The 26,542-nt window shown below is 49.4% G+C and overlaps 7 protein-coding genes across 7 annotated transcripts; 4 read left to right on the top strand and 3 right to left on the bottom strand.

Moving 5' to 3' along the window:
- Window positions 1-36: 36 nt before the first annotated feature.
- F5B22DRAFT_551282 (uncharacterized protein) lies at window positions 37-2,300 on the bottom strand. Its single transcript, XM_047972959.1, has one exon. The coding sequence runs from the start codon at window positions 2,171-2,173 to the stop codon at window positions 287-289; it is 1,887 nt and encodes a 628-aa protein (XP_047825291.1). The 5' UTR covers window positions 2,174-2,300; the 3' UTR covers window positions 37-286.
- A 410-nt stretch (window positions 2,301-2,710) lies between these two features.
- On the top strand, window positions 2,711-4,986 carry F5B22DRAFT_629250 (cytochrome P450 3A12). Its single transcript, XM_047976469.1, has 3 exons — window positions 2,711-3,388; window positions 3,449-4,563; window positions 4,613-4,986. The coding sequence occupies exons 1-3, from the start codon at window positions 3,078-3,080 to the stop codon at window positions 4,756-4,758; spliced, it is 1,572 nt and encodes a 523-aa protein (XP_047825292.1). The 5' UTR covers window positions 2,711-3,077; the 3' UTR covers window positions 4,759-4,986.
- Window positions 4,987-5,347: 361 nt separating this feature from the next.
- Window positions 5,348-10,008, bottom strand: F5B22DRAFT_551352 (ABC-2 type transporter). Its single transcript, XM_047972960.1, has 2 exons — window positions 5,484-10,008; window positions 5,348-5,413 (listed from the first exon to the last, which is right to left on the bottom strand). Exons 1-2 carry the CDS (start codon window positions 9,912-9,914, stop codon window positions 5,384-5,386), a joined length of 4,461 nt encoding a protein of 1,486 aa, XP_047825293.1. The 5' UTR covers window positions 9,915-10,008; the 3' UTR covers window positions 5,348-5,383.
- A 5,391-nt stretch (window positions 10,009-15,399) lies between these two features.
- F5B22DRAFT_551425 (casein kinase II regulatory subunit-domain-containing protein) lies at window positions 15,400-17,050 on the bottom strand. Its single transcript, XM_047972961.1, has 2 exons — window positions 16,742-17,050; window positions 15,400-16,661 (listed from the first exon to the last, which is right to left on the bottom strand). The coding sequence occupies exons 1-2, from the start codon at window positions 16,901-16,903 to the stop codon at window positions 15,804-15,806; spliced, it is 1,020 nt and encodes a 339-aa protein (XP_047825294.1). The 5' UTR covers window positions 16,904-17,050; the 3' UTR covers window positions 15,400-15,803.
- A 1,280-nt stretch (window positions 17,051-18,330) lies between these two features.
- On the top strand, window positions 18,331-19,494 carry F5B22DRAFT_629282 (Clavaminate synthase-like protein). Its single transcript, XM_047976470.1, has 2 exons — window positions 18,331-18,622; window positions 18,764-19,494. The coding sequence occupies exons 1-2, from the start codon at window positions 18,538-18,540 to the stop codon at window positions 19,459-19,461; spliced, it is 783 nt and encodes a 260-aa protein (XP_047825295.1). The 5' UTR covers window positions 18,331-18,537; the 3' UTR covers window positions 19,462-19,494.
- A 582-nt stretch (window positions 19,495-20,076) lies between these two features.
- F5B22DRAFT_629284 (P-loop containing nucleoside triphosphate hydrolase protein) lies at window positions 20,077-21,897 on the top strand. Its single transcript, XM_047976471.1, has 3 exons — window positions 20,077-20,672; window positions 20,734-20,816; window positions 20,887-21,897. Exons 1-3 carry the CDS (start codon window positions 20,305-20,307, stop codon window positions 21,651-21,653), a joined length of 1,218 nt encoding a protein of 405 aa, XP_047825296.1. The 5' UTR covers window positions 20,077-20,304; the 3' UTR covers window positions 21,654-21,897.
- A 514-nt stretch (window positions 21,898-22,411) lies between these two features.
- On the top strand, window positions 22,412-24,789 carry F5B22DRAFT_551492 (uncharacterized protein). The gene is made up of 2 exons (XM_047972962.1): window positions 22,412-22,919; window positions 23,038-24,789. Exons 1-2 carry the CDS (start codon window positions 22,532-22,534, stop codon window positions 24,324-24,326), a joined length of 1,677 nt encoding a protein of 558 aa, XP_047825297.1. The 5' UTR covers window positions 22,412-22,531; the 3' UTR covers window positions 24,327-24,789.
- The last annotated feature ends 1,753 nt before the right edge of the window (window positions 24,790-26,542 follow it).

Here is a 26,542-nt window from a genome sequence, read left to right on the forward strand (position 1 = left end):
GTTGGCCGGATGCTGGAGCAGGAGGAAAGGAAGGGAGAATGGCGATGCATGACGAGACACTCATTTACCACTTGTCAGATAGCAAAGTCTCAACTCAATTCCACGCTGCCTTGTTTCGCCTAAGACCAAGATTCTATACATGAAATTGCGCAACTAGGCTCGCTGTTGGTTGTTGGGGTTTCCTTGCCATGTTTCTATCGTAACTGAAAGTATGTGACTATGAGACGTTACCGAGACGCTCTTGTGTAGCCTTCATAGACAAGGGAGTGGTCGCTACTCGTCACTTTCATATAGGCGAAGCCTTGAATTCTTGCCACTCGCGAGGATCCTGCAAAGCTTCGTCAAGCCGATGCTGTCTCCTCGCCGTGATACCGCCACCCTCTATACCGCTAAATGACTGCCGACGTATCTCGGGTACGCGCTGACATTTACTGACGTCCAAAATACGGGAGCCATCTCCTGTTTCCAAGACTGCGACCTTGCCCGTTTGTCGAGTATAAAGGGGGGGTTGGTTAGAGACAGTTGCAGTATGCATGTCGCTCTTCAGTGCGAATTCGACAAGCAAGCCGGAAAGCCCAGCGTAGACTACAGGGGAAATATCCGAAGGCTTCGCTAAAGAGTATATAGGCGAACTCGCGTAGTTTCGAAATGGCAGGTAGATGTTACAGTTGGGTCGGTAGAAATCATGGCGCGACAATGCGTGCCATCGGCATCGGTAGCCAAACAGGTGGTTACATAGTGACCGCCTGTGATAACACTCGGGCTCGTCAATGATGGTCGGAGGTCTGGGGGTGGGATATGGCCGGCTGCTAGTGCATGGCAACGAGTCGGTGTGATAATACCCCCTAGGCCAACGAAAGTCGAAAATTTTCAGCATGTGCGAGTACGCACTGCCTGCAACGAACCTCTCGAGGCCGTGAGAGATGAGCGCGTTGATGGGAGTGGCAACTTCAAAGTTATCCTGGTAGATCTGGTCCACTGGTGACGGAGTCCGTAAGTCTTGAAGCCGGATAGTACCATCATCCCAAGAGCTGAGTATGACATTCCCGTATCCGCTCGCAATTGACCTCACATCTACGGGTAGAAGTGCCCTCACAGTTCGAGGACTTGCATCTATGTAGGGAAGTTCGTCTAGGTTCCGGGCTGGTTTGGAGATGTCCAAGCCGGTCGGGGTGACAGTGAGAACACGGAGCGGGTCGAAGCTCCTGTTCAAAGCCACGGCAAGAGTCTCTTTGTTTAGGATTTTCATAGAGCGGATAAATTCAAAGGAGGACAGCTGCTGTGAGTCTTTGAGACAGGCCGTAGTGATCGGGTCTATGAATAAATCTTCAGTATCGTTGACCTGTACTTGGTCATGGTTCTGGGCAGGATAGAGCCAGACACTTTCTCTAGTGCTGGTTGCTATGATGTTGGAGCTATCAACGTCAACTGCTCGTATCTCATGCTGGTGAATAGGGGAAGCAGGTGATGGGCGGAATCGCATCAATGTGCGGCCGAAAGTAGAGTGATCCATTGAGAGTAAGCGAAGATCACCGTTTGCCCTTCCGACCACGACACTCATATCTCTACCATCTTCGAAAGGGCTTGTTTTGACAATTGATATACTGGTAGTATCGCCCTTTCCCGCAACAAAGCCATTTTCCGAGCCTTTACACAAATGCCAATCTTCAGATATTAACGTGGCTTGGCCCTTTCGCTTCTTTCGCTGAATACGAGCGACGACATCTTCGCCAGCGCCCCAGGCCACGAACTCCTCGTCAAAGTGCCCTTGGCTCTGTAGGTGGGCATCGACAATAATGTTGCCTGGGATGGACTGCGATGTCTGAGGTCTTCTGTCATTGCGTCTTCGGGTCTCTCGCGTTTCAGGCGGTGTGAGCGAATGGAAGACGAAGGCTCGCCTATCCCAATCTCGTGACTGCGCGGTGAGGACGCGTGCTAGACGCGCCCACTCTTCAGCAGAGTTGCTCTCAGGTAGCCTGAGACTACTGAAGCAGGTCCTCACAAACACGCGCCAACCTTCAGCCGAAATGAGCTGGCATAGTCCCTTACAGGTCGCACCCAAGTGGGCTATACTCCGAGCCGTGTCCAAGTAGCCCAAAATGATAAGCAGGATATCGGTGGGCAATGTATCGAGTTTAGGAGGATTAAGGTTAAGAGCCGATAAGGACTCCATATTGTACGTGAAAAAGACGTCACAGACCGCCTGGTTATATACAAATAGTTGTATAAGAAACCGTGACTGTCTACCGCCGCAGCTGTCTTGTTTTCATTTATAAGTACGACGTTGCTAGCTCCTGGCGAAACAAGATGTAAATTCGGCAAGCAATACAGTGGATGGTTTTCGCATGTGAGTCATTTCGTACCAAGTGTGACAGGGGAAAAAAGAACTAGTAAGAGAGCCAACGTTCGAACCAAATGAAACACTGTCAAGGACATGGATTGTAACACGCTTCGGTGGCCTGGTTATCACGAGCCAGGAAAATAAATGCTGACCACATTTTATAGACACTTTCTCGCGTCGGCTCTTATTTTTCAAGATGACCGACCAAAGACGGCAAACGCCAAGCGGTCTCTGCGTCATGCCCCGATAATTACAAATGATCTTGATTAATGCAATTTCCCTTGGCGTATCAACTAGTCTCGATGGCTTGTTACTAAGTAGAAAGTAGATGAGGTCATGTGGGAGGTTTAGAAACACAGGTAGTATCATAGAGAGTATCGCGCAGACTTAACACTGAACACATATCTGCACATGGTGTTACTGTATATATATGCCGCGAATGGTACCATGTTGCATCCGGTACCTACTTATATATCTGGGGTATTAGGGGAGTCTGGGGTGCTCCTGGAGGTGTAATTGGTTACATGAGGATTGGGATGGAATAAGGGAATCAATCAGGCAATGCCGTTCAATTCCCAACTTACTCCAACCTGTGAGACTGTTGATGCCGAGAGCGATGTCGCATCTCAGGTGGTGTCTACTATAGATATCTAGGTAAGTAAGCAAGACACACATTCTGCCTTCATTCCCATGCTGCGCAAACGACTTCCCCCCAGGTCTCTCCTTCGTGATTACTATGTATCATCTCGCCCTCCTCATCGCGGCATTGCTCGCCGCACACCATTATATACTCTGCCCCTTGTTCTTCTCTCCTCTGGCTCGCATTCCCACCCCACACTGGACGTGTTCGATCTCAGATGCCTGGATTCTCCTCGCCCGATACCGTGGCAGGGAAAACCGGACGTTACACGCCGCCCATAGAAAATACGGCCAGATCATACGCGTCGGACCCCGTGAGCTGAGCGTCACTTCTCCCGAGGCCGTCAGGGTTATATATCAGGGCGGTTTTGACAAGCACTCGTGGTACTCTGTGTTTGACAATTTTGGGTAATGACGGGCCTTGATTTGTCGAATAGAACACGTAGAGCAATACTAAGTCTCGCATAGAGTCCCCTGCACTTTCTCCTCTGTGCAATCAAAACCCCATTCACTCAGAAAGCGCATGATCTCACATGTGTATTCGAAGTCGTATATTAACGCATCAGTGTCCCAAGCCGCTCAGGCAGATAAGATCCTCAATGCCAGCTTGATGCCTGTACTAGGAGATTCATTGTCACCAAGTCAAGCGCCTCACGGAATTGATGTGCATTCGCTTTTCTGTGCTGTAGCTATGGATTTCATCTCGGCGTACTGCTTCGGTTTTCGGCGCAGCGCTAATTTCATCGAGAACGAAGCTTATCGTAGGCGTTGGCTTAAACTATACACGACGCGCAAGGGATACGGGTTCTTTGCGCAGGAGCTTCCCGGTCTTTCAAAGGTCCTGCGATATCTAGGTATTAGTCTGACTCCGCGATGGGTGGATGCGGCAAATCGGGAGCTTGAGGCGTGGTGTAAAGAGTTGAGCGACGCTACTACGCGAGACATCCAAGGGTTGGGAGCGCCTCTGGACCCTGCCAATGACCCTGTAGTTGTGCGGACGCTTCTATCAGGCTACGACAAAGAGAAGAGTACTCACGGACAAGCTTCCCCTCTTCTTTCGACTACCATCCGCTATCCAGAACTCTCCGTTGCCTCCGAGGTCTTCGACCACGTGCTCGCCGGGCAGGAAACCACAGGCGTAGCCTTGACGTATCTTTCGCACCATCTATCACAGTCTCTCGACCTCCAGGCCGAGCTGCGGAATGAGCTGCTCTCCCTGCAGCCAAACATGGTCATGAAAAGCGGCAGGATGTACATGCCGGATTCAAAGCAGTTACACAGTTTACCTAAACTCCATGCCATGATCCTAGAGACCGTGCGTCGCTATGCACCAGCCGGTGGCCCCGAACCACGGGTTGTGCCGTTCCCATCCAGTCGGATAGGCCCATACCTAGTGCCCGGCGGCACGCGCGTATCCGCATCCGCGTATAACCTGCACCGCGACGAGGAAGCTTATCCGAGTCCCGAGCAATGGGATTACACGCGGTGGCTAGCTAACAAACCCAACGAGGCTGCGAACAGGCAGTTCTGGGGGTTCTCGAGTGGCGGAAGAATGTGTCTAGGGTCGAACTTCGCCATGCACAGTTAGTAACATCCACCTTTGATCGCTCTTTATCTACTAACGTGACCCAGATATGAAGCTCACTATCGCAGCGATTTATTCTAATTATACGAGTTATATCGTTGATGACAGGGGCATTGAGCAGACTGACATGTACACAGGGCATCCGAAGAGCAATACTTTGTATCTCAGATATGAGAAATGCGAATATTCATAAAGCTTCTACGATGGTTTTAGGTGTTCATACGTACAGTGTCTCAACTCTTTTTCAAGTCGCCTTGAATTACAACACGGGCTGAAGCTATCAGTTGCTGAAGGCTACTTCCATCCGCCGCGGCAGCAATGCCACGTACTTGCAAATGTTAATAGTCCCTGTAGAACAGAGATGGCTGTATTTCCAGTGAGGTTTCAATCAATGCTCAGTCACGTCAACATAGAAGCAAAACTTAACGAGCGCAACTAAATATCAAGCTTGCTATAGCTCTATCTACTAATACTCAATCTTACACCCTATATCTCACAGACCTCGTCATCCTATTGTGCACCATCCATACATAGGTAGGTAGCAACAAAATCAATTATGTACGGGGGTTACCCTAACTCAACTCGACATGACGGTCAAGTACGTAGGTACCAAAAACAATGAAGATCCCAACAACGCCAGTCTATGTTCTAAAATGTGTAATAATAATCTCGCTCCAAGCTCTGCTCTAAGGACCAAGACTATCCGCGTGAAGGCCGTACATTCGTCCGTTTTCTTTTTCTATTAGGAATATACACCGAAGTAGTGATCGGGATATTTTAGTGATATTTTGTAGCTTAGATAAGACGATAGCGTTGATTTATCGTCTGTTCCAGTTCAAGAAGCGGGTCTGCCAAGTAACACAGTTAGTAAAAACCCAGAACATATCTTAGAAAAGCATGGATACAAAAAGAACTTACAGCAACGAACAGGATAATTGTGTTGCTCGCCACGAATGCAATGAAAATACCGAGATCCCTCCACCTAGTGTCGAAGGTGTACTCGAAGGCCTGGTAGAACTGGTCGCCGCTCTTGTAGGCACAGTACTCGCAGTTAGAGGTATCGTTATTGACGAGATATCCCGCGCCGAGCTCAAAGAACTTCTCCATGTACGATCCGCAGGTCTCTCCAGGTGGTGCGACGAAGGCGTTCAACTCGCGGCTGGTGCACTTGACGGGAAGCTCGTGAAGGGCGGTAGTGATGGTACCGCTGATGAGACGCGTGAAGGGGTCAAGCTGGTATAGCCAGGCTTTCCAGAAACCGGGCATCTGAGGATAAGGAATGGTGACACCGCAGAACAGGGCAAATGTGATCACGATGAAAGGATCATACTGGCTCGAGACGAAGGCTGAGGGCGAGATAGCGGCGAGCACTTGACCAAGCGAGACGGCGAACAGCTCGGTGATAAGGACCATGAAGTACTGGTAACCGGCACGCGAGGCCTCCGACTGGAAGCCAGGGATGAAGTAGAGAGGCAGGAAAAAGAGGACGGAGCAAAAGATAGAGTATGGAAGCTCGGCCAGGACCATGCTGAGAGTGAACGTAAAGGTGCTGTACATTTTGCTGAGCTGTTCTCGGAAGAAGATGGCGCGCTTGATGACGAACATGAGCTCAACCTGGGGCAGAAGCAAGGCGGGAAGAACGGTAACCTGGAACATGACAAAGACCTTGTATTGCAGTGAAGACCGAGACTCGTCGAGCTGTAGATATGTCAGACCCGTTAGGAGAGCGATAACAATGTGGTTGAAGACGCGAGTGAAGAGATAGTTAGGAGAGCGCCAATAGGAGACGTTTGTACGATAGACAACAGTCTTGATCTGGTGCCAGAGCGGCGAAGCAAATTCCTTCTGCAAACTGAGATCAATCTCAGCAGCGGCCTTTCTGCGCTCTTCCTTGAACTGGGAGATCTTGTCCTTGACGTTAGCCAGTTCAGGGCTGTCGTTCCAGATATCACCCCAGTCCTTGTTGCCCACGCGCGCGCTGCTACCAGCACCAATAGCCTCCAGCATATACTCAGCAATGTTGTCGGATGGGCCAGCAACGGCGCCGTGGCGGGCGAGGTAATCACGGAGAACATGGGCATCCTTGCCGATGTCACCGAAATACACACAACGACCACCTCGCTGCAATAAGAGAAGTCTGTCGAAGTTTTCGAAAAGTGCTGCGTTCGGCTGATGGATGGTGCAGAGGATAGCCTGGCCGGCAGCAGCCAGCTTCTTCAAGAATCGGACAATGTTGAAAGCACTTTGACTGTCGAGCCCAGAGGTCGGCTCGTCGAGGAAGAGAAGTAGCTGCGGCTTAGCTGCCAGCTCAACACCGATAGTGACACGCTTGCGTTGTTCGACAGTGAGACCAGCCTCAGGGGTACCAATGATACAATCTGCGATATGCTCCATTTCCAATAGCGCAATGATCTCCTCGACGTAGGCATACTTCTCGGATTGTGGGGTTTCGTAAGCTTGACGGAGATCGGCTGAAAATCGCAGGGCCTCGCGAACCGTCTGGGTGGGATCGTGCATGTCCAGTTGTTCAGCGTAAGAGGTCGACCGTTGAAATTCCTTACCAGGCTTGGATCCGTCAACAAGAACGTCACCGTGAATAACACCGATGTTCTTTCGAGAAGCCAATACATCCAGAAGAGTGGTTTTACCAGCTCCCGATGCACCCATAAGTGCAGTGAGTTCGCCGGGTTTACAGTAGCCATAAACGCTATTGAGGAGCCGTCGAGTACCTCCAGGGACAGGTACATCATAGTTGAGGTCTTCCCATGTGAGGATGCTCTCAGACTCGATCTTCAAAGCCGAGCTCTCCTCAGTCGTCTTCGACTTTTGACGTGCGAGCTTCTTGTTGTTGAGCGCTTCGTTCAGTGCCGTTCTCTCCGCATTTGGTCTGGCGAAAACTTTGGCTTGATTACCTCCCATTCCGTACTTGACCAATTCTCCAAGAAGGACGTTCATGATGAGGAAGAAAACAATGATGGCTATGATAATGCCGAAGTTTCGCCACAAGTCCTGAGGGTGGTAGCTAAATCCCTGTGTAATGTAGTCGGAGCCCAAAACGGTCTGGGTTCCAGGTTTGGAGCCAGCGAGGGTGCACACTTGGTATCGAATGTCATCATAACCAGGGCCAGATGGAATAAGCGACTCAGCCGAGCAAGTCATTTCGGTACCAGAGAATTCATTAGCCATCAAGCCCGCGAATGATAAACCAAGCGCATTAATCCAAAATATCCAACGGAGCCAGACCTGTTGTGACTGATACTGAATCAGATAGCCGGAGGTCAATATGAATAATGTGACAGTGACGACGGCAAACTTGATGGCGTAATCGAAGTCAGGGCTGAGACATCCAATGATACGGAAGTATAGGGTCATAGCAATATTTCCAACCAAAACGAGCAGGTAGAACACGAAGAAATGGCCAGGCGTTCTTGATAGATTAGTCAAGAAGTACACGATGAGGGAGAAGACCAGGATTTGTACGGCAGAAAAGGCAGTATCAACAAAGATCTGTGCAATCCACAGGGCTGATGGCCGATGAAAGGCATAGGCTTTGTGCTTATTGACGATTGGCCGGCCCGTCATCGTTGAACCGAGTTCGGAAAAGGCCTGGAAAGCATTAAACAAGAGCGAGATGAAGAGAAGACCGCCTTTGCTGAAAGCACTGCCGGACGTGTCTTGGAGGTTCAGAAACAGAGTTCCCAGGACGATGGCAATGATGATACTGCGGAGCCATGAGAGAGAGAGACCCAGCTTGTCTTGGATTTTCAGGGCGAATTGACGCTTCATCAACGCCCATACTTGTTGGTGGAACCCGACGCTGTAGACTGATCGTTTTGCTCCACGACGCTTGCTTTCCAGAACCGCCACGCGGAAGTCTTCATGCTTTCCAGTCTCAGTTTCAAGGCGAGCTTTGTAGTCAGCCATCTCATCGCTTAATTGCTGTGAGAACTTAGACTTTTCAAAAGCCTCAGCGAGAGTTTCGGGGCTGTGCGGCGCATTGGCGGGCGAATATCCATCTGAATAGGCACGTTCGAATTCGTCGGTACATCCGGTAACGTAATCTGGTGTCGTTTGACGTGGACGCGGTAGAAAACCTAGGCCCTCAAAGTAACCTCTCGCGTCTGCCGCAGGGCCAAAGTACACTTGCCTACCCGAGTCAATCACTAGTACCTTGTCGAATTGCCTATAGATATTCTCCGAAGCTTGGTATAGGGATACGAAAGTTGAGGTCTTGTACAGGTTGGTTTGGATTCGCAGAGACTTGACGAAATCCAGCGCGGTACTAGCGTCCAGACCACGAGTACTGTTATCCCATGACAAGATACAGGCATTGGTAATCATCATCTCGGCGATTGAAACACGCTTCCTTTCACCGCCCGAGACACCACGAACTAAGGCGTCACCCACGACAGTGTGTCTAGTGTGCTCAATATTGAACATCTTCAAAAGTGTAGTGATGACGTCGTTCTTGAACTTGGCCTTGTCAGTGCCTGCGGGCAGCTTATTGGGGACTTTGGTGTCGATAGCGAATCCCAAAGTCTGTTCCACGTTTAGAGTGGCATGGTGAATGTCGTCCTCTTGGTTGTATACAGCTTCACCGCGGTACTCCTTGAACTCCTTGTCGGTGAAGGGACCGTATAAAACCTCACCTGTGACACCAGTGTAGCCCCATCGCTGATTCGCAATAGACTTGAGGAACGTAGTACATCCGGACCCAGGACGACCCAGGACAAGAACCATTTCGCCTGGGTTCACGACACCCCGAAAGTTGTCTAGCAAGGTGGCCTCGACGCCTTGTTGGCCCCAGCCCAGCAGGTTCTTGAGGGGTGTCCAATAGTCCACAAAGTTGATAAACGCATCTGGAAATGTCTGCACATAGTTGGTCATGCCACCCATACCTTTGACAGTCAGTCCATCCCAATAGACGCCGATATGTTTAGGTTTAATGCCAGCTTCCTGCTCGGCGCTAAGGCCGCCACGGAGGACTTCTTCGAGATTAAATTCCTCTTCCGAAGTTTCTGATCCGGTGATGTCGCCTTTCATTCCTTTTTCTGGGTCACCCGCGTGATGGCTGTTCACTCGGCTAGCTCGCGACAAGCCGGAAATTTCCCTCTGGAGTTCCGCGAAGTCGGCCTGAGCCTGCTCAACTGAGATGCCTGAGTGAATGCGAGAGAACCCGTTGGGATTACTCTGCCGCGCTCTCTCCCGTTGCTCTTCAGAAGAGTCCGAGGTGGGAACTGAAGTTGCTGATGAAGGCGGGCGCTGAGATGTTTGTGCATCGTTGTTCAGGTTGTGACCTGTTCCAGGGGCGCTCAAACCCTCCACGGGACCCTTAACTCCCTCGGTCATGGTCGCGATGTTGTAGCGGATCCGGGCAGGGTGCGTAAATTGAGTGGCGATGTCGAACGGTCCGGAGTTGAACGTGGCTTACGGGCCTGTATTAAGTCCTCGCCGGGCCGAACTGTGTAACGACGTGATCAAGCAAGCCGAATCGATTCCAGGCCGGCTATTCCCTACAACCTAACCGATATTGGTGAGTTAATGAAAACGGCTGTTTCGACTACCTCGGGTATCTAAGAATCCCAAATGCTGTGAATATTGCGACACGTTTCTTGTACGCTAAGAATCAGAACCGGGTCGATGAAGCGCTAGGGGCCAGCTTCCGGTGATAAGAAACCGGCCGAACCGACATGCAAAGGAAGGAAAGAAACCAGTTTACAAACGGGCGGCGCGGTATCTCGATGTCTTAGTATCTTGAGCCAGGCCGCAACAATGCTCTAGGCCAGCAAGGCACAGATAGAGCGCAGGAAGGGCAGGGCAGGGCAAGATTGTTCGAAAACAACAACGGAGGAGGATTTGGGGTGCAGGGCCAATGCTATGTATGTATAACAAAGAATTCGGGGAGTTAATCGTACCCAAGCCAGAAACCTCCCCCCACTTGATCGGTATTGAGCGGCGGAGATAAAACTTACAAATGATATTATTATTTTTTCTCGCTCGCGCCCTGTTCCTCTTCTGTCTTGTCATTTTGTAGTCCCCGCTCTCGTGCATCCTTCCTTGTCCATGATACCGAATATTGCCTCTTGGTCTGCTCTTGGGGTCCCCACGGAGACGGTACGGTACACTAAGGTGAGATGGTAGTAGCCCAAATGATCACAAGCGAACCAACTACTCCGGTCGATACAATCTAATACGACACACGACGTAGATTATTATGGCAGTGACGGATGTCGTTATTCTCCGAAAGCTGCCAAAGACTAGCAGCGTGTCGTCAGTCTGCCTACACGTACATACCATAAGAGGTCCCTGTCTATCTGATATGTAGGGGTTCCTCGGCACAATTTCGCACATGTACCTAACCTACTTAGTAGCCACAGTAAAGGAGCATTCTAGTTGTCTTGGTAGAGGATAGTAGGGGATGTAGATTATCAATCAACGGGCGCTAGTAGCTGGTGTTGGTGCTGAGGTCACATTTGGAATCGCGTCGGAACATCTTACCACTCCTACACGGCTGCACTTTTACCATTCTAGAATAGATCCAGACCATCCACACTGCCGGCGTACAGTCACCCCCATACACCACGCTACAGCCCGCTACCATTCATCTTTCTTTACTTCCTTTTTTTTTTCTCCTCTAGAGTCTTACGGCCAGATTAGTGAAGTACCCTGGATTTCCCCGCCTACGGCCATGAGTCAGGAACGTCCGCTATGTCGCACTCAAGAGTGATTTATAATGAGTAATGTTGACTTATGTGATGCTACCAATCAGAGAGGAGGACTTCAAGTTACATTGTACAACAGCACCGACATACTTATCCCATCTGTTTGTAGCTCTCCACTGTGTGTACCACCTCATACATCATATCATCAAGGGCGAATCCTGAACAAAGAAACTAACCAAACAGAGAGAGAAAGAAGGAAAGGGAACAGGGTATAAAACTCAAACCGTCCAGCGATCTGGTTGATGATCCCTACATGTTCTTGCAATACCTACAGTGAATTGTTATCGTGGGCAAAGTCAAATGTACAAATTCACTAAGAGGGGGTCTTGGCCGTTGCTGACGGCGTATGAATCATTATGAATCTGATCTCCTTTGACGCCATCTGCCTGGTCCCATTCGTCAGATCCCGTGGCCGCCAACGTTATACGGGCCGTCCAGGGTTATTATGCGATTGCCGCAGTTTGGCCACCTACCCTGCGGCGTGCGTAGAGTATATTAACTACATAGTAAGTCCCTACTTACTTCCTATCCACACACCACGCTACCAAACACCAGTTATACTTAAGTAATATTACATTTAGCTAGTGCAGTACTGCCAGTGTATAGACCTGTAGGGAAGTTAAGAGAGCCGTAGCCATCACGTCGGCGTATCACATAGTGAGCAACACACTGCGCACGGAAATCCGGGTATACGGGCGCCTTCGAGGTCAGAGAACCCCTCTGCCCGTTGATTGGGGCACTACCCAGGAATGCCAAGACGGGCTCTCGGTTTATTACTATCGGTAGCTATTGTTCCTCCGGATCGCCGCGGCGCAGATCTTGCCTCTCTACCGCAATAGCAGAGGGTTCCCTCAGCGTATTACACCATCGCATAGCGCTGCAATACAGTAAGTTATTAGCCTCTGCGATGTTTCATTGTTGGCAATCTGCATGGTACTGTACTGTACATATAGGTTCTGTGCATTCAACACGTGGGTTGGTGCTGAGTCTGTTCACGTCCATGTACAGGTACACAACACAAATCTGCAGGATGGGAGTCTGTCTCAATTCATTCCTGAGACGAAACACGGTCTCCCTAATGGCCTACCGGTACATGACATGTAGATATCTATCCTCCACACGATAGGTACAGGAGAAGCATGTCGTGGCTTCCATAGCGCGCTGACAGCAATTACGCGCTGATGTGATGTCGTATCAGCATAGACATTCGCTTCGTTGTAGCTCGTTTGTATGTTTCTCCCCATGCACCCATCATGCATGTCGCAGATGCTACGGATAGACTACAGTTCGGAGTACACATGCAGATCCTATCCATCCGTCACTCGCCTTACCCAGATTCCCAGCCGGGGCCAATCGGAAACCAGTATGATACAGTATCTTGCTCATACTATCCCCTTAACTTCCAGCTCAACTCCGCAACCTGCTAAAATTCGACATAGGTAGCCAATTAAGGCATATTACATATGTACTATAGTAGCTTTAATATCGAAAATACCTATCGCTACACTAAATACGTATAGATCATCGGCAAAAGCTAAGTAGTTTTAATCTTTTACATGTAACTAGATCTGTTAGCAAAGTTAAAAGATACTTAAGACCCGATTAAAAGTGTCACGGAGTTGAGCTGGAAGTTAAGGGGATATACCCTCCCAGACACCGTTGGGGGTTCAGTCGCGCAATGACTGAGGTGCTCAACAACGTCTTGGTATGTCGTGCCCCTCCCCTGCATATATAGAGTTGTGTTACCAGAGATCGACAATGGTGCGTCTTATATCATACCATGACACTTACGTGATGGAGAGTGAGCTGTATTTTCGACCGAATTCTAGCCGAGCATCAATAGCTTACTGATCACTGATTACACGAAAGCATCATGCGCCTTGGTACTGGCTCTACGCAGATGCATGCAATGCACCCAAGTCTCCATCTAGGTATTGCCGGTTCATACCCGATACCAGTATATCGGGCTATCAGGCTATCGTAGGACTGCCCAAGAACATGGCTATATAGAAGGTAGGCCCGTATTCGTTTCAATATCTATGTAAGTACCTAGCTTGCCGTTGGTAGTGCTAACCAAGATAATAGGATTCCACTACGTAGTGTGAAATCTGAGGAATTACATCCGGAATTAAGACAATTCGGCTGCATCAATCGCCGGTAACATCGGGCCAGCGGACTTTATCTTTTTCTGCGTCTCGTAAAAAACGGGCCACTCAGCCCAATGCTGTGTGTGCCTGGTGTATTCAGACGCCACTACCTAGTCGATTACTGCTATCTATGCCGCCTCCCGCCGCTTCGGATAAGCAAGAGCACATATTTCCACGTGATGTGGCATTACTCCTTTCCGAAGGCTTCTGCGTATGGATAGTACCCGAGCTCCAATCTGGCCGGAGAGTGCCAGGCGGTACTGGATGAAACTCAGCGCAACCTTGAGTTCTACCAATGCCTGCATTACTTCCTGTGGCTTTCTTGGAACTTTTTATTCCTATCTCTAACAGGAACAAGTGACAGGGCAAGTAGCTAAATAAATAATTTGTATTTTATCAATTGTATGTGTGTGTGTGACAAATATATCTATTTGCGATTACAAAAGTCAGTTTTTGGGAATCCCATCATTCTTAGGAGGCATTCTTTACTGGTGCCCAACCCATATATACAAACCTAAAAAGTAGAATAAAAATGATGCTAAAAGATCTATATACTTATTGACTCCCCAACAAAAGAAAGAGAAAACTAAGGATATATATTTTGTAAGTCTCAGACTCTACGTGAGATCCGAGATCCCCCCTCCCCCCCATTTGAACTAACATCAAGATCTAGTCTGTAACCATCCACCTTTTCCCTCAGCCATCTCCAGCCCAAAAAAGTATATTCTGTATCCCATCACTCATGACATGAGCATAGTGTTTGCTTGAAAAGCAGTAACTTCAGCTCGTGCCTAAACTCATCCGAACCGGCAAGGCAGGCGATATAACACTATGTCGCGTTGTTATATCCATTCCTAATCAACATAGGCATAGCCCACCTCTCATATAATCTAGCAACTTTATGTCCTTCCATTAGCCTTTGTACAATGAGCACCCGTATCCTCATCGGCGTCTGTAAGACCTTACGTCCTACGCATCTCTAAAAGCACAGGCTAGGCATTAGTCATGTTCTCAACCATCATTTCGTTTCATTATAATATAACCTAAAAGTTCATAGTAGTCACGAATAAACGTATACAATAGATTACTTAAGGTACCGAAGCATCTCGCTTCCCGCAATAGCTAGTACTCAGCAAGCTACACCAACATTAATAACCCGTTCTTAAACTCATAACCATTTTATATAGTACCGCCACGGCCAACTAGGACCTTAACAGACGTGGCAGATGATTCTAGCTTAAATACCGAGCCTTACTACGGCTTGTCATAGTTTCTCTCTCTATCTTAATCTACCTACTTCTTGATATCCGCGTCTACATACCATGAAGATATTAGGAACTCCATCAAAGTACCTGACGGTGTATAAGTTTCTTCACTGTGTAGGTATACGTGTATGCGTGTATATATACATATATATAACTACATATACAACACCGTCCTAGATAGGTACTACCTTAAAATCACTCTAATACACCTAATTATACCCCTTAGCCTTATTCTCACTTCTGTCTCCTCTTATCTTCCCAAACACCACATTGAATCCATCCCAACCCACTCCTAAAACTTCAAACGAAGCCAAGCAATTCCAATCAAGAAGACGACAAGAACGAGAAGCCAGCCAGCGGAATAAGTGGGAGTACTCAGCACCAGCAAATCCACCATCCCACCCCAGAATACAATGAACAATAATACACAAAGACTTTTCAAAAATTGGCTAAAAATGATTTGAAAAAATGTTTCATGTATTAAAACACGGACTACACCCTCACACTCTCTCCCCTTCGCTCACTTAGTCTATAACATAACAACATATCGACCAACGCCGGCCCCAGCCCAGCCCAGCCCAGCCACCCTCCACATAGTTACCTGCTTGTCTAGACAGACAATTAGCTAGACGAACAGATAGAACTGTCTACCTCATAGCCCTAGTCCGTCTTAACCTGACCCAACCTACGCAATGGCAGTTCAAGTTCAAGTTTTTCAAGTTCATTCAGACTCATCCATGCAACTGCACTCCTGACCTCGCTCGCCTCGCCTCCTCCATGTCTCGTCACACCATGCCATATACCAAATCCCTCGCCCGCATGAGTGAGGGCTCTTTGCCTTCTCCTTCATCATTTCGGTGACTGTGCGTAGGTAGGGACGGGTTATGATAAACAATCCCCTTTCTTCACACAATTATAGAGGGGGTGAGGGAAGTATATAATTTCTCTCGACCCTGTCCTTTATCATCGGAACTTGGGGTATTTCCCTATATTTCGCATGGAATTTTCATCTTTCACAGTCTCGATCTCAGACGGTCATGCTGTCATAGGAGTGGAAGACCCTTAAATGCTTGGTTGATAATGATATGCGTATTTCATGTTTTTCTAGAGCTCGGATTCGGCACCATTCGTCTCCATCGGGCTGCCTCCTCCACCACCACCGCCACCACCACCTCCTGCCCCGTTCCGTCTCCGCTGCCGCAACCGACGTACAGGCCTCCCATTAAGATTCATGCTTTCGTCGTCATCATCGCTTTCCGGATTTTCCTCGGCAAAGCGTCGTGCCTCATCCAATTCTGACAGGTCATTTGGCTTGTCCCTCAACCATTGCATTCGAGGACCTGATCGAGCAACCTCGGATACCCTGAAGCCGTAGATTCGAGGTTCGTAGATCCTCGATCTGCCCAGACTTGGTGCTATGTTACAGCGGTACATGCCGTTCAACATCTCCTTGTCGTCTTCGGCAACTCGTGCGCCCGCTAAGACATCAGCGCCTCGCTTGGTGAGATCATATTCGGGGAAGGTGAGGAGAAACAGGGCGCCAAATGTGCGGCCAAAGAAAGCGCCATCAACAGTTTGAAAACGGCTGTTAGGGGGTACATATACGTCGAGGCAAGAGGGACAGAAGAGCTTGACAGTCTCCTCGCCGGGTATATCAGAAAGGCCGACGGGCAGAGTGCGGGCTTGGTCGCAATGGCTCCTGGGGCAAACGCCGAAGTGTCCAAGCTCATACTTTTCCGACATTTGTTGGATACCAGCACGCGAACATATAAAACGCTGGTGGATAAGACCGTATAGCATCTCGGCGGAGGACTCTATGACAGATAGGTCGCTCGCGATGCGGCTGTGGTTGCGACGTTCGCCATGCCGCATGCGCTCTACACCCTCGATGGACTCATCTTCCTCTTCGTCCTCTTCTTCTTCGTCTTCGTCATCTTCTTCAGGTTCCACGTCGAGTATCATCTAATAGCGTAGAGGAGACGATAAGCACGAGCCACGGGGTTGGGAGAGACAATCCGGGGAACAATGATAAGCCATCTTACCTCTAACGCCTCTTTATACATGGCGACCTGAGTCTGCAGGCCGGTAAGATTGAAATCATCCTCGATGAACTCCTCCGAGACTTCGGCGAAGTACTCGTGGCCGAGGAGTGAACAGAAGGAGGATATCCAGGACTCAGGGGTGCCCGATGACGAGGACATCATGGTGTCAGCAGAAGGGACAGGCGCTTCAGGGCGAGGATCAGGTCCAGTCCAAAGCAAGATCGGGGATGGGGATGGGGTCGGGATCGGGCTCGAGGCGCGTTTCGGCTTGGTCGATGTCGCGTTGGAGGGGTCCCGATGATAGGTAGGGCGGGCTGGAGGGCGGGGGTGTGGAAGAGAGGCCTAGAACTCAGACCTAGAACTCAGACCCCTGGGACCCTGGCCAGTCCACTTATCCAGGGCAATTGGGAGAAACGAGAGAGAGAGAGAAAGAGGGACCGAAGCACACTATCTACACTATATCACCTGCATGACGCGCGGGCAGGTGGCTAGTCTAGACAATGTGGTTCGGCGTCGGAAGAGGCGCGGGGCGAGGGTCGAGCTGAGGAGAGAGAAGATGGGTAGGTAGGTAGGCAGGCAGGCAGGCAGGCAGGCAGATAAACAGACGAACGGACGGGCCGATAGACGGGGAAAAGGCTGAGGAAGAGGCCGAGAAAAACAAGGCACTATGGTGTGTATGATGTTCGGCCGTGACGATACAATGTGCGAAATAGACGTTGATGTTTTAATTTTTTGGGTCTCGCACCAGAGCAGAACCAGGTAGACACAGACAGTGGTGCCCGGCCAAGGTGGTGTGGCTGCGATTGAGGTTGTGTCGGCATCTGCCCCAGGTGCCGGTGCATGCATGTAGCCAGCAATCCTGTCTACCTAGGTACCTAGGAGATAGGCAGATAAGAAGTGTAGGCACTTAAGAAGGGGGGGCTTAGATCATCAAAGCTGCCTACCTAGGTACCTACACAGATTAGCGATAGCGATAAGCGATAACGCCAATGGTCTCTACCTACCGGTACCTCTCTGTAGATACCTAGACTACCTAACCTATACGAAGTACACATGTAGGTAAGTAGGCAGTGGAAGTGAAGTGGTTGGCCACATTTTTATATGCCGGTAGATGCCCAATGCCGCATATTGAATGCCGGATGGGGTCTCGTCGATGCGGTGGTATGTATGTCCAGCGATTGCGTTGCCCAGTGGGGATTGCGTTTGTGGAATGGAAATTCCCAAAGCGGAATTTGCATGTAGATGGATGTATTAGGTAATCAACCTGGTAGAATGCCCATACAATGATCCGCCATTGAAGGGAAGGGAAGGGAAGGGGGCAGTCTCATGTTCATAGATGATGAATGTTTTAATTTTATCTTCTTACATATGCACTTAGGTAGTTCTGATGGGGTTAAATTTGTAGATCTCGAAACCTGCCGAGACCATCTACCACTATCACTATCACTACCACCTTCGCAGACAACACGCGCTTGCAATCAACATGCTCTAGTCGCATGGTAGCTATGACATGATGCAATTGGCCTCTTATTGATTGTCAATGATAGTGCTAGAGTGTAAAGAAAAGAATGCAACGAACATCAGCGTACCAAGCATTCCAAGCATTATGGTCCCGGGCGGGGCATCTACAGGTGCGACGACGCTACGTAACACCCGTGCCCGGCCATCTGGACCGCAGTGACCGAGTCCGCCCTGTCACGGCATTCTCGGGAGCCATCGATGTCGAAACTTTCCGCTCGCTCGCCTGGGAGCCCGCTATACCAGTGCATCTGAACAGGTTCCACCGGCTGCCAGCCATGAAGAGCTGGACCACGGCAAACGACCAAGTAACAGGGCTAGTCGCGTTCGGCGGCGACAAGCTGGAGTCTTTCTCTGATACTACTGTATCCTATGAGCTGATAGTATCATCATCTTCTTCTTCTTCTTCTTCTTCTTCTTCTTCTTCTTCTTCTTCTTCTTCTTCTTCTTCTTCTTCTTCTCCTCCTCCTCCAACACACGGGGACGAATCCTCCGGGTGCTCACCGGATTGCTTGAAAGGATTTCAAGCGTGGCTTGCCCGTGCGTCGACCAGTCCGCACAGCCATTTTCTAGAGAACCTCATCAGTCGATTGCTAGAGTCAGCAGAGAATAGTCAATCGCGCTTTCTACAATTTGACGCCCCGCTCAGTCTCATCATCCAGGCCTCTCAGTACAACAGAGGCAAGGAAATTAAGCCCTCGCAACGCGTTAGCCAGCTTTACATCGCGCAGTCTGATATCCGGAGTCTCCCATCGGCACTGGGGAAAGACCTGCCCGTGCCCGACATCGTGGGCCGAGTCGGAAAAGGTGACATTTACAACTCGAGCATCTGGCTAGGACTGCAACCCACCTATACACCACTACACCGAGACCCCAACCCCAACCTGTTCTGCCAACTGGTCGGGTCCAAAGCCGTGCGTCTCCTGCGCCCGAGAGCTGGACTGTCGGTATTCGAACATGTTCGCAGGAGCCTCGGGGCAGTCGGAAATTCACGGTTCCGCGGTCCCGAGATGATGGATGGCCCCGAGCGAGAAGGGCTCCATCGTGCTGTATGGGGCGACCCGGGCGCATCGAGGGAGGTCTGGCAAGCCACGTTGGGCCCCGGCGACGCCTTGTTCATCCCCCAAGGCTGGTGGCATAGCGTTCGGAGCGTTGGGCATGAAGCCGAACTCAACGCTTCGGCCAATTGGTGGTTCAGATGACATATGATTGCAACCGCAATATATCGATTCCTATTTCCGTCATTGGCCCGCAATCTCTTAAAGACATCATAGTAAACATCATATTACAGACGAGGCACTGTGCTTCCATGTGTAGCTTACCTACTGATGCTTGGTTTTTTGATGCTGCGGACCGATCTATGGATCAGCATCTACTACAAGTAGGAGTGTCATCTGGTCGAAGCTCTTCAGCAAATCATGCCGACAAATAGCCATCTGTGCACGGATGGACGCATGAATGATTTAACCTGAATTGAAGCTTTAAATTGCGACAATGGCGTAGTACCTATCTAGCTATCCAATCAACTCATTGCATGTAGATATTAAAAAAGCTTTTCCTTAGCAAGGCTCTGGTAAGCTGCTTTTGAGGGGAAAACTTGAGATGTTCACATGCAGTTTAGATGGACATTCGTTGGGCTGCAGTTGTGACGTCAAGTTGCTCCAAATGGACGAATGCATGTGCTTCTCTCTACGAAGTACACAGTACCTACGGGGGCTCTAATACCTACCTGTGCACAAAGTCTGTCTCTTCCACCTATCTGCATGTACCAGGTACGTTGGGTGGTATTCCCTCCTTCCCCCACCCCCACCTTCCCCCCAGAGGCCACCAGCCTGTCGACCTTCGAGTTGGACCCTGAGAGTTCCAAGTGGGTGGATGGATAACCTCCGAGTTAATATGGCTGCCTGGTTCACCTACCTCAATTACCTCTCTTAGGATCCATATTTGCGCTACTCTCGTCCTACCTACCTATCCAAACCAAAAAATATTGACCGACACCGCAGCTAGTTTAAGTGTCCCACCTCAAATACACCAAGCAACTCACGATGGCCGTAATTAACGGGCCTTCTGTTTCCGACGACGAGGACTTCGATGTCGTCGAAGGCGCCGACCCTGTGAGCGACTTGTCCTCTCCCGTATCCCAGCATGGCCAGCCGCCACATCAATATTGGCCGCCCGAACACTATGGACGAGCCTTCGACAACGGACAACCAACCCAACCCTCCCAACATGCCCAACAGCCTCCAGTCGCACCAGGTACCCGGGACTCGTTGAATGACTCCTATCTTGCAGCTTCCAGTTGGATGTCGGAGAATGACGATGAGCCTGAGAAGGGCTCGTCTGCCCTGAAATATACCAAATCGGTAATGCAGCGATTCTGGACCGGCCAGGATCTACTCATCGCCGTCATGGGGTAAGCGATTCCCATCCTTCGTGAGATTCTTTTTTGAGCTTTAGATGCTTACAGCCTCTAGAATGACAGGTTCTGGCAAGACAACTTTCATATCCAAAGTAACAGGGCGTCCTGATTTGAAGATTGGGCATAGCCTGACATCCTGTACGTTTTCTGAATAGCTCATGACGCGAGAGGATACCGGACTGATACTTACCTCGTCTTCCGTTTCCAGGCACACGAGATATCGAGGTAATCGAGACCAAAATCGACGGCCGAGTGGTCCGCTTTGTTGACACGCCCGGGTTTTCGGACACCAATCTGTCGGATAGCGAAGTCTTACAGCTTATTGCCGATTACCTCGCCGCGGCGTACAAGAACGACATGAAGCTCTCAGGAATCATCTATCTGCATCCCATCTCCGACACGCGAGTAACTCACCATGCGACAAAGAACCTACAAATGTTCCAGAAGCTCACGGGAGAGAACAACCTGAAAAATGTGGTACTGGCGACGAGCATGTGGGACAAGGTATCGCCAGAAGAAGGACTGGCGCGTGAGCAAGAGCTGAAGAACAAATTTTGGAAAGTGTTGCTAGCATTCGAAGCGAAAGCCCTTAGATATGCGGGAACGGCCGAGTCAGCGCGCTCGATAGCGCAAATCCTCATGGCCAACAAGCCGTTCTTCGTCCGGCTCCAGAAAGAAATGGGCAAGGATAACAAGGCACTCAGGGACACAGCGGCGGGTCAACAGGTCATGATGGAACTGGTCAAGATGAAGGAGGAGCACAAACGCGAACTCGCGGACATGGAGGCGACGATGCGGAACACGGCGGCCGAGAACAAGCTTGTGGTGGAGGCGCTCAAGGAACACTATCAGGAGAGACTCAAGGACCTCGAGAAGATGCTGAATGATGAGCGGCGACTTAACGAAGAAGCCGTCAAGAGCCTCAAAGAGCGCGTCAATGCGCTGGAGAATAGAGGAAGGTGTGCAGTCATGTAAAAAACAAATGACAAAATCGGCCTGCGATTAGTCCAAGGCTAGCAGCCTACTTACCGTACTAGTAATATAATGATCAACGACAAATGGTAGATGCAACCTTGGAATCCTTTGGCCATTAGCGAATACACGCAGTAACGCCCTGGTGATCAATACTGAGGCTATACTAAAATCCCCCATGCAATAAATACATCATCAAACCGCATGAAGTGTATCGTGCTAAGGATTTCTTACCATCGCGTCGATGAGACAAACAATGTGAAATACCTACATGGTAGTAGGTAGTAGTACTGTAGGTAGTATCTTATCTTCCCCGATCCCTGAACCCAAACCACTTAGCCAAGGTACTGGATACTGCAGGACTGGGGTTTGGTCTGGGCTTTCGAGATCGCAGAGTACATGTCAGTACCTAGCAGCTGCAGGCGTCTAGCGGGAGACTAGACTACAATCAGCTCAGCTACAAGTGCCTCGCAGGTAGATAATCCCGATCCCCCGCAGCGGCCGTGTCACAGCGCCTGTACCCAAGCACCTTGGCTGGGTCCAGTGGGCTGGCGGCGGGCTGAAGGTGGGACTCGATGAGATCATAGTTGCCAACTTGTCCGCGCCAGCAAAACCTCTGACACACCTTGCTACGTCGTAGTCGGCACTACCGGCCCATTCATACCTACATAGGTATGCCGTCTTTCCTGCGATCCGGCCTACGCTAGACAGACCATGTTCTCCATATACTTATCTTCCCCAACCGTGCTGTGGTCTGTCATTCTTCTTTTGTAATTTGCTTAATTCTTTGCTTCTTTCCCCTCCCCTTTGCTTCAACGCCCTGGACGCCCTGCTCTGCCTTGCCCACGTTGTAGAGGGGAGACAAGAGAGAAGGTTAGATCATGCCGCAGGACAACGGGCGCCACGTCCGCTTCAAGAGGAACAGCAACGCCAGCAACGCCAACAATAACAACGACGACGATATCGGCCCGAGCTTATATCGACCGCAGTCAGTCGTCGAAAATCACGAGAGAGAGTTTGGCCAATTCGACGACGATGGACTAGTCAGCAGGGCCGACTCTGGGAGGCGACGCTCCAGTTCCGATCCATCAGGCCGAAGCCGCCAACGCCCACGATTGGCCGTCCTCCGTCCTCGCGGAAATGCCGCCGCCGCCCCAACCTTGGCCCACGTCCCCGAGGATAAGAGGATTGGAAGCACGGCTTTCTTCAACGCCCCCGACGGCCGTAATGCTGTGAACCCAGAGCTTGCCGACGTCCTGGATGTCATTGGTGCGTAGTCGACGTTCTCTTGTTGCTTCTCAGTCCTCCTATCACACACCCCATATCCCACATCTATCAATCACGGCTTGTTCCTCCAGTCTCGCTAACAAGGACTTCGAATTGCCAGATCCCGAGGTATCGACTTTGAACAATGTTACCAATATCCAGAATTCTCTCTTCATTCCGTCTCTCGGTCGGCTCATCAACAGACATCCCACCTATAACCTGACTCGTGCCCCTAGTCGTGGAACAATAACATCATCTATAGACGTGCCCCAGAGACAGAGACCCGAAGATAGGTTTCAGCAGGCGCCACACATCGAGGATCAGCACTACGATTTTAACTTCAATCACGCCGTGCTCCCCGAGGGTGTGTCCTTGGAAGGATGGAGTACAGAAGAGATGGCCGAGCTCAATGACCATGTCCGGCATATGCTTCATTCACGACGAAACAAGTTCAAACGAACCATGAAGGCCTTTGGAAAATACGTGAGCAGGCCCGTTGGCTTTTTCGTCACCCTTTATGCCACTCTTATTACTTTGTTCGGTCTCGCCTGGGTCCTGTTCCTCATCGGCTGGATCTATGTAGGCGCTAAACAACTGTATGTTATCAACGTCATTGACTACGTACTTGTTGCTCTCTTTGCTATCATGGGTGACGGCCTCGCGCCCTTCCGAGTCGTCGACACATATCACATGTTTTTCATCTGGCACTATCACCGAAAGACGTGGAAGCTCCGAAAGAAGCTGCAGATGGGCAAGTTGCGGGACAAGAACGACTTGCCCACTGATCCAGAGCTTGAGGCTGCCCGTGACGAGATATCGGTTCTGACCGAGGCCGAACAAGCTACCCTTGTCCATCACCAAGAAAAGTTCGCTAGATCACATACCTTTTATCGGCCGCACGAGACCAAGACACACTACGCGTTCCCGCAGAGCTTCCTAATCACCATAGTCCTACTCCTAGACCTCCACTCGTGCTTGCAAATCTCCCTTGGCGCCACAACCTGGGGTATCGACTACAGGACGCGACACCCTGCCATCACGGCAACCATCCTCAGCGTGTCCATCACCGTTAACATCACGGCCGGAATCCTGATCAGCATAGGCGGGCGGAAGACGCGCAAGAAGGAGGTTGTCGAGCGCATGTTCCGCCAGGATCTGACGCGCGAAGCCCTCAAAGAAATCCGCGAACAAGGGAAGAAGGACGGCGATATCGAGAAGCAGTTTAAGGCTGAGCGAGCGATTGAAGATACGCGGAAGAGCGAGACGCTCGACGAGGCTGTCAAGAGCCACGTGCCTGTCCGCGACAGCTTGGATATGGCCAGAGGTTCGCCCATGAGTCCTTCGTCGCTCAAGTCTCCGAGACCGTCTATGCAGAAAAATTCCCCTAGGGCTTCTATGCAGTCTAGATAAGGCATGGCATTCGAACCACTTGTTAATACGGACACCGACACCCCTTGGAAAAGATAATGTCTCTTTTTCTCTTTCTTGTTTGCATTTTTGGCTTATTGCTTTTAATACCTTGTAATTAATGCCACCACTTGCTCTTTGTTTGTTCGGTATTCGGTTGGGTTAGGTTGGGGAGGGGAGGGAGCCTGCCTTACCTGCCAACTGTTCAACTGTTTATAAAAACACCCCCTGTTTGCGAGTATTATACCCATGATAGAGAGACACGATAGATATTATGATAGGATATGATAATTGGCTTTTGACTTTGCGAATATGATAGTTCACTTGATTAATGAGATTGTGAGAATGTGGTCTGGAAAAGAAAAGGATTGATTGAGTAGCTCGGAGTGCCACGTACCTACTATCTACCACAGACAGACAATCTAGACAGTCTACAGTAGGTCTGTGTAAACTGCTTTATCTACGGAGTAACTACCCAAGCTAGTATCATTTGCTGAAATGTTTATTCCTTTCCTTTGGGTCGTTTTGTCTCGGGAAGAGTATATCGTTATATGTAAACCGCCTACATAAACTGCATACATTACTCACCTATGTAGGTAGGTAAAGGAGTACGTAGATTATCACAGTATAATATAGTGAGTGTAGGCGCGCAGGGTCTCGACCTGATAATGTCGTTTCCATCTTTTACAGATAGCGTAGCGGTTTAGTATTACAATCTTACTCTGTTCCGTGACATAGATGCACACTGCCTTTGCCAATCTACTAAGAACGAACTTACCTAACAAGAGCTAAAATTTTGCTTGAACAAAAAACTTGAATTGGAGTAGCACAAAGAGCGAGATATTCTGATGTGATGTGATGTAATAAAGTAAGCAGAATTAAGGATTATTCATGCATTAATTACTATACTGTATGGTTTTTACTTACTTACATAGTAGTATAGGTATTTACTGCATGGGTAGTTACTTAATAGTGTTTATATAATAAACACGTATTAATTACACCTACGAAGGTGCTCCTTGAATACGTTTCTTGATTGTTAATTTGGATAGGTACCTAATTCTAATACATGTACGCGATCAGCCAGTTTCCTTTTTTTTTTTTTTTTTTTTTTTTTTTTTTTGTATGAGTAAATAGGCAAGTATATACATGTATCAAGCCAGATATTATAAGATCCTCCTCCGCACAGACACACGAAACGAACGAACATACCGGTAGACATACTCTACTGGTTTGGAACAAGAAAGGCACAGACGCGGGACACGGACACGCACACACAGACGTCATACGGTACACAGACGACTAGTACTACACTCTTTTCTTTCTCTTAGCGCATATCATGCCTGTCCTACAATATAGCAGATGGGGGGTTTGCCGAGTACCGACAATTCTTACTTTGACAAGGCAGCCAACAATTTTACTGTCAAGAAAGACCAAGTTGGGGGAACTACGCATAGCTTCTTCTCTCTAGAGTGCCAACCGAAGGGTCTGGTGATCTGAGCGTTGCGGGGGGGATGTATGTACTGATTGACTAAGAAAGCAATGTCGGTTGTGAAAGGACCGTCTCGGCACGATGAGGTGATGAACCGGAAATGGCGCGACGGAGAAGACCGAGTTTTTTTCTATTCAAGCTCTCGAGATAGTACAGCTAGATACCTGTCTTGCTATCGTCATGCTGCGTTGTATAAAGTGGCGATTACATTGTGAAGACGTGATATAGGGGTTGTGCGATGTTAGTGAACGACGATGATAGCGACGCTTCTGCCAAGAAAGATAACAGCAGTATTTGGGCAGTACTGCTAATCTGTACGCGCCGTTATTCATTCGAGTCGAAGATTTGTTAGTCGATCAGTCTTGAGTTGGTTCCTAGTGAGGGCTTTGAGTGAAGGGTTCGGGCCCGGAGTGCAGATCCGAGGCCTTTTCCCCGCATCCGACAGACTTGACAGCGGCAACAATTAGCAACCCTACTGTATCTAGATGTACACATTAATGTAACATGATAGTACCGCGCATATCAGTATCCGGCATAACGAGGCATTGCTGGTACGTTTACCTCTTACCAGCCAACCAACAGCATTCTATGGGTTTCTGGGATAGGTGAGTTGAATCACATGTATGTATATGTACGCTGTTATATGCCCTCTGGTCCTGCTTTTCTCCCACTGCGATACTTAGGTCCCCAAGTCAGATGCCCAAGTTCTTCTGCTCAGGGTGTAGTT

The sequence above is a fragment of the Xylaria bambusicola genome, assembly GCF_022495145.1.
Source record: "Xylaria bambusicola strain CBS 139988 unplaced genomic scaffold F5B22scaffold_81, whole genome shotgun sequence".
Classification (NCBI taxonomy): domain Eukaryota; kingdom Fungi; phylum Ascomycota; class Sordariomycetes; order Xylariales; family Xylariaceae; genus Xylaria; species Xylaria bambusicola.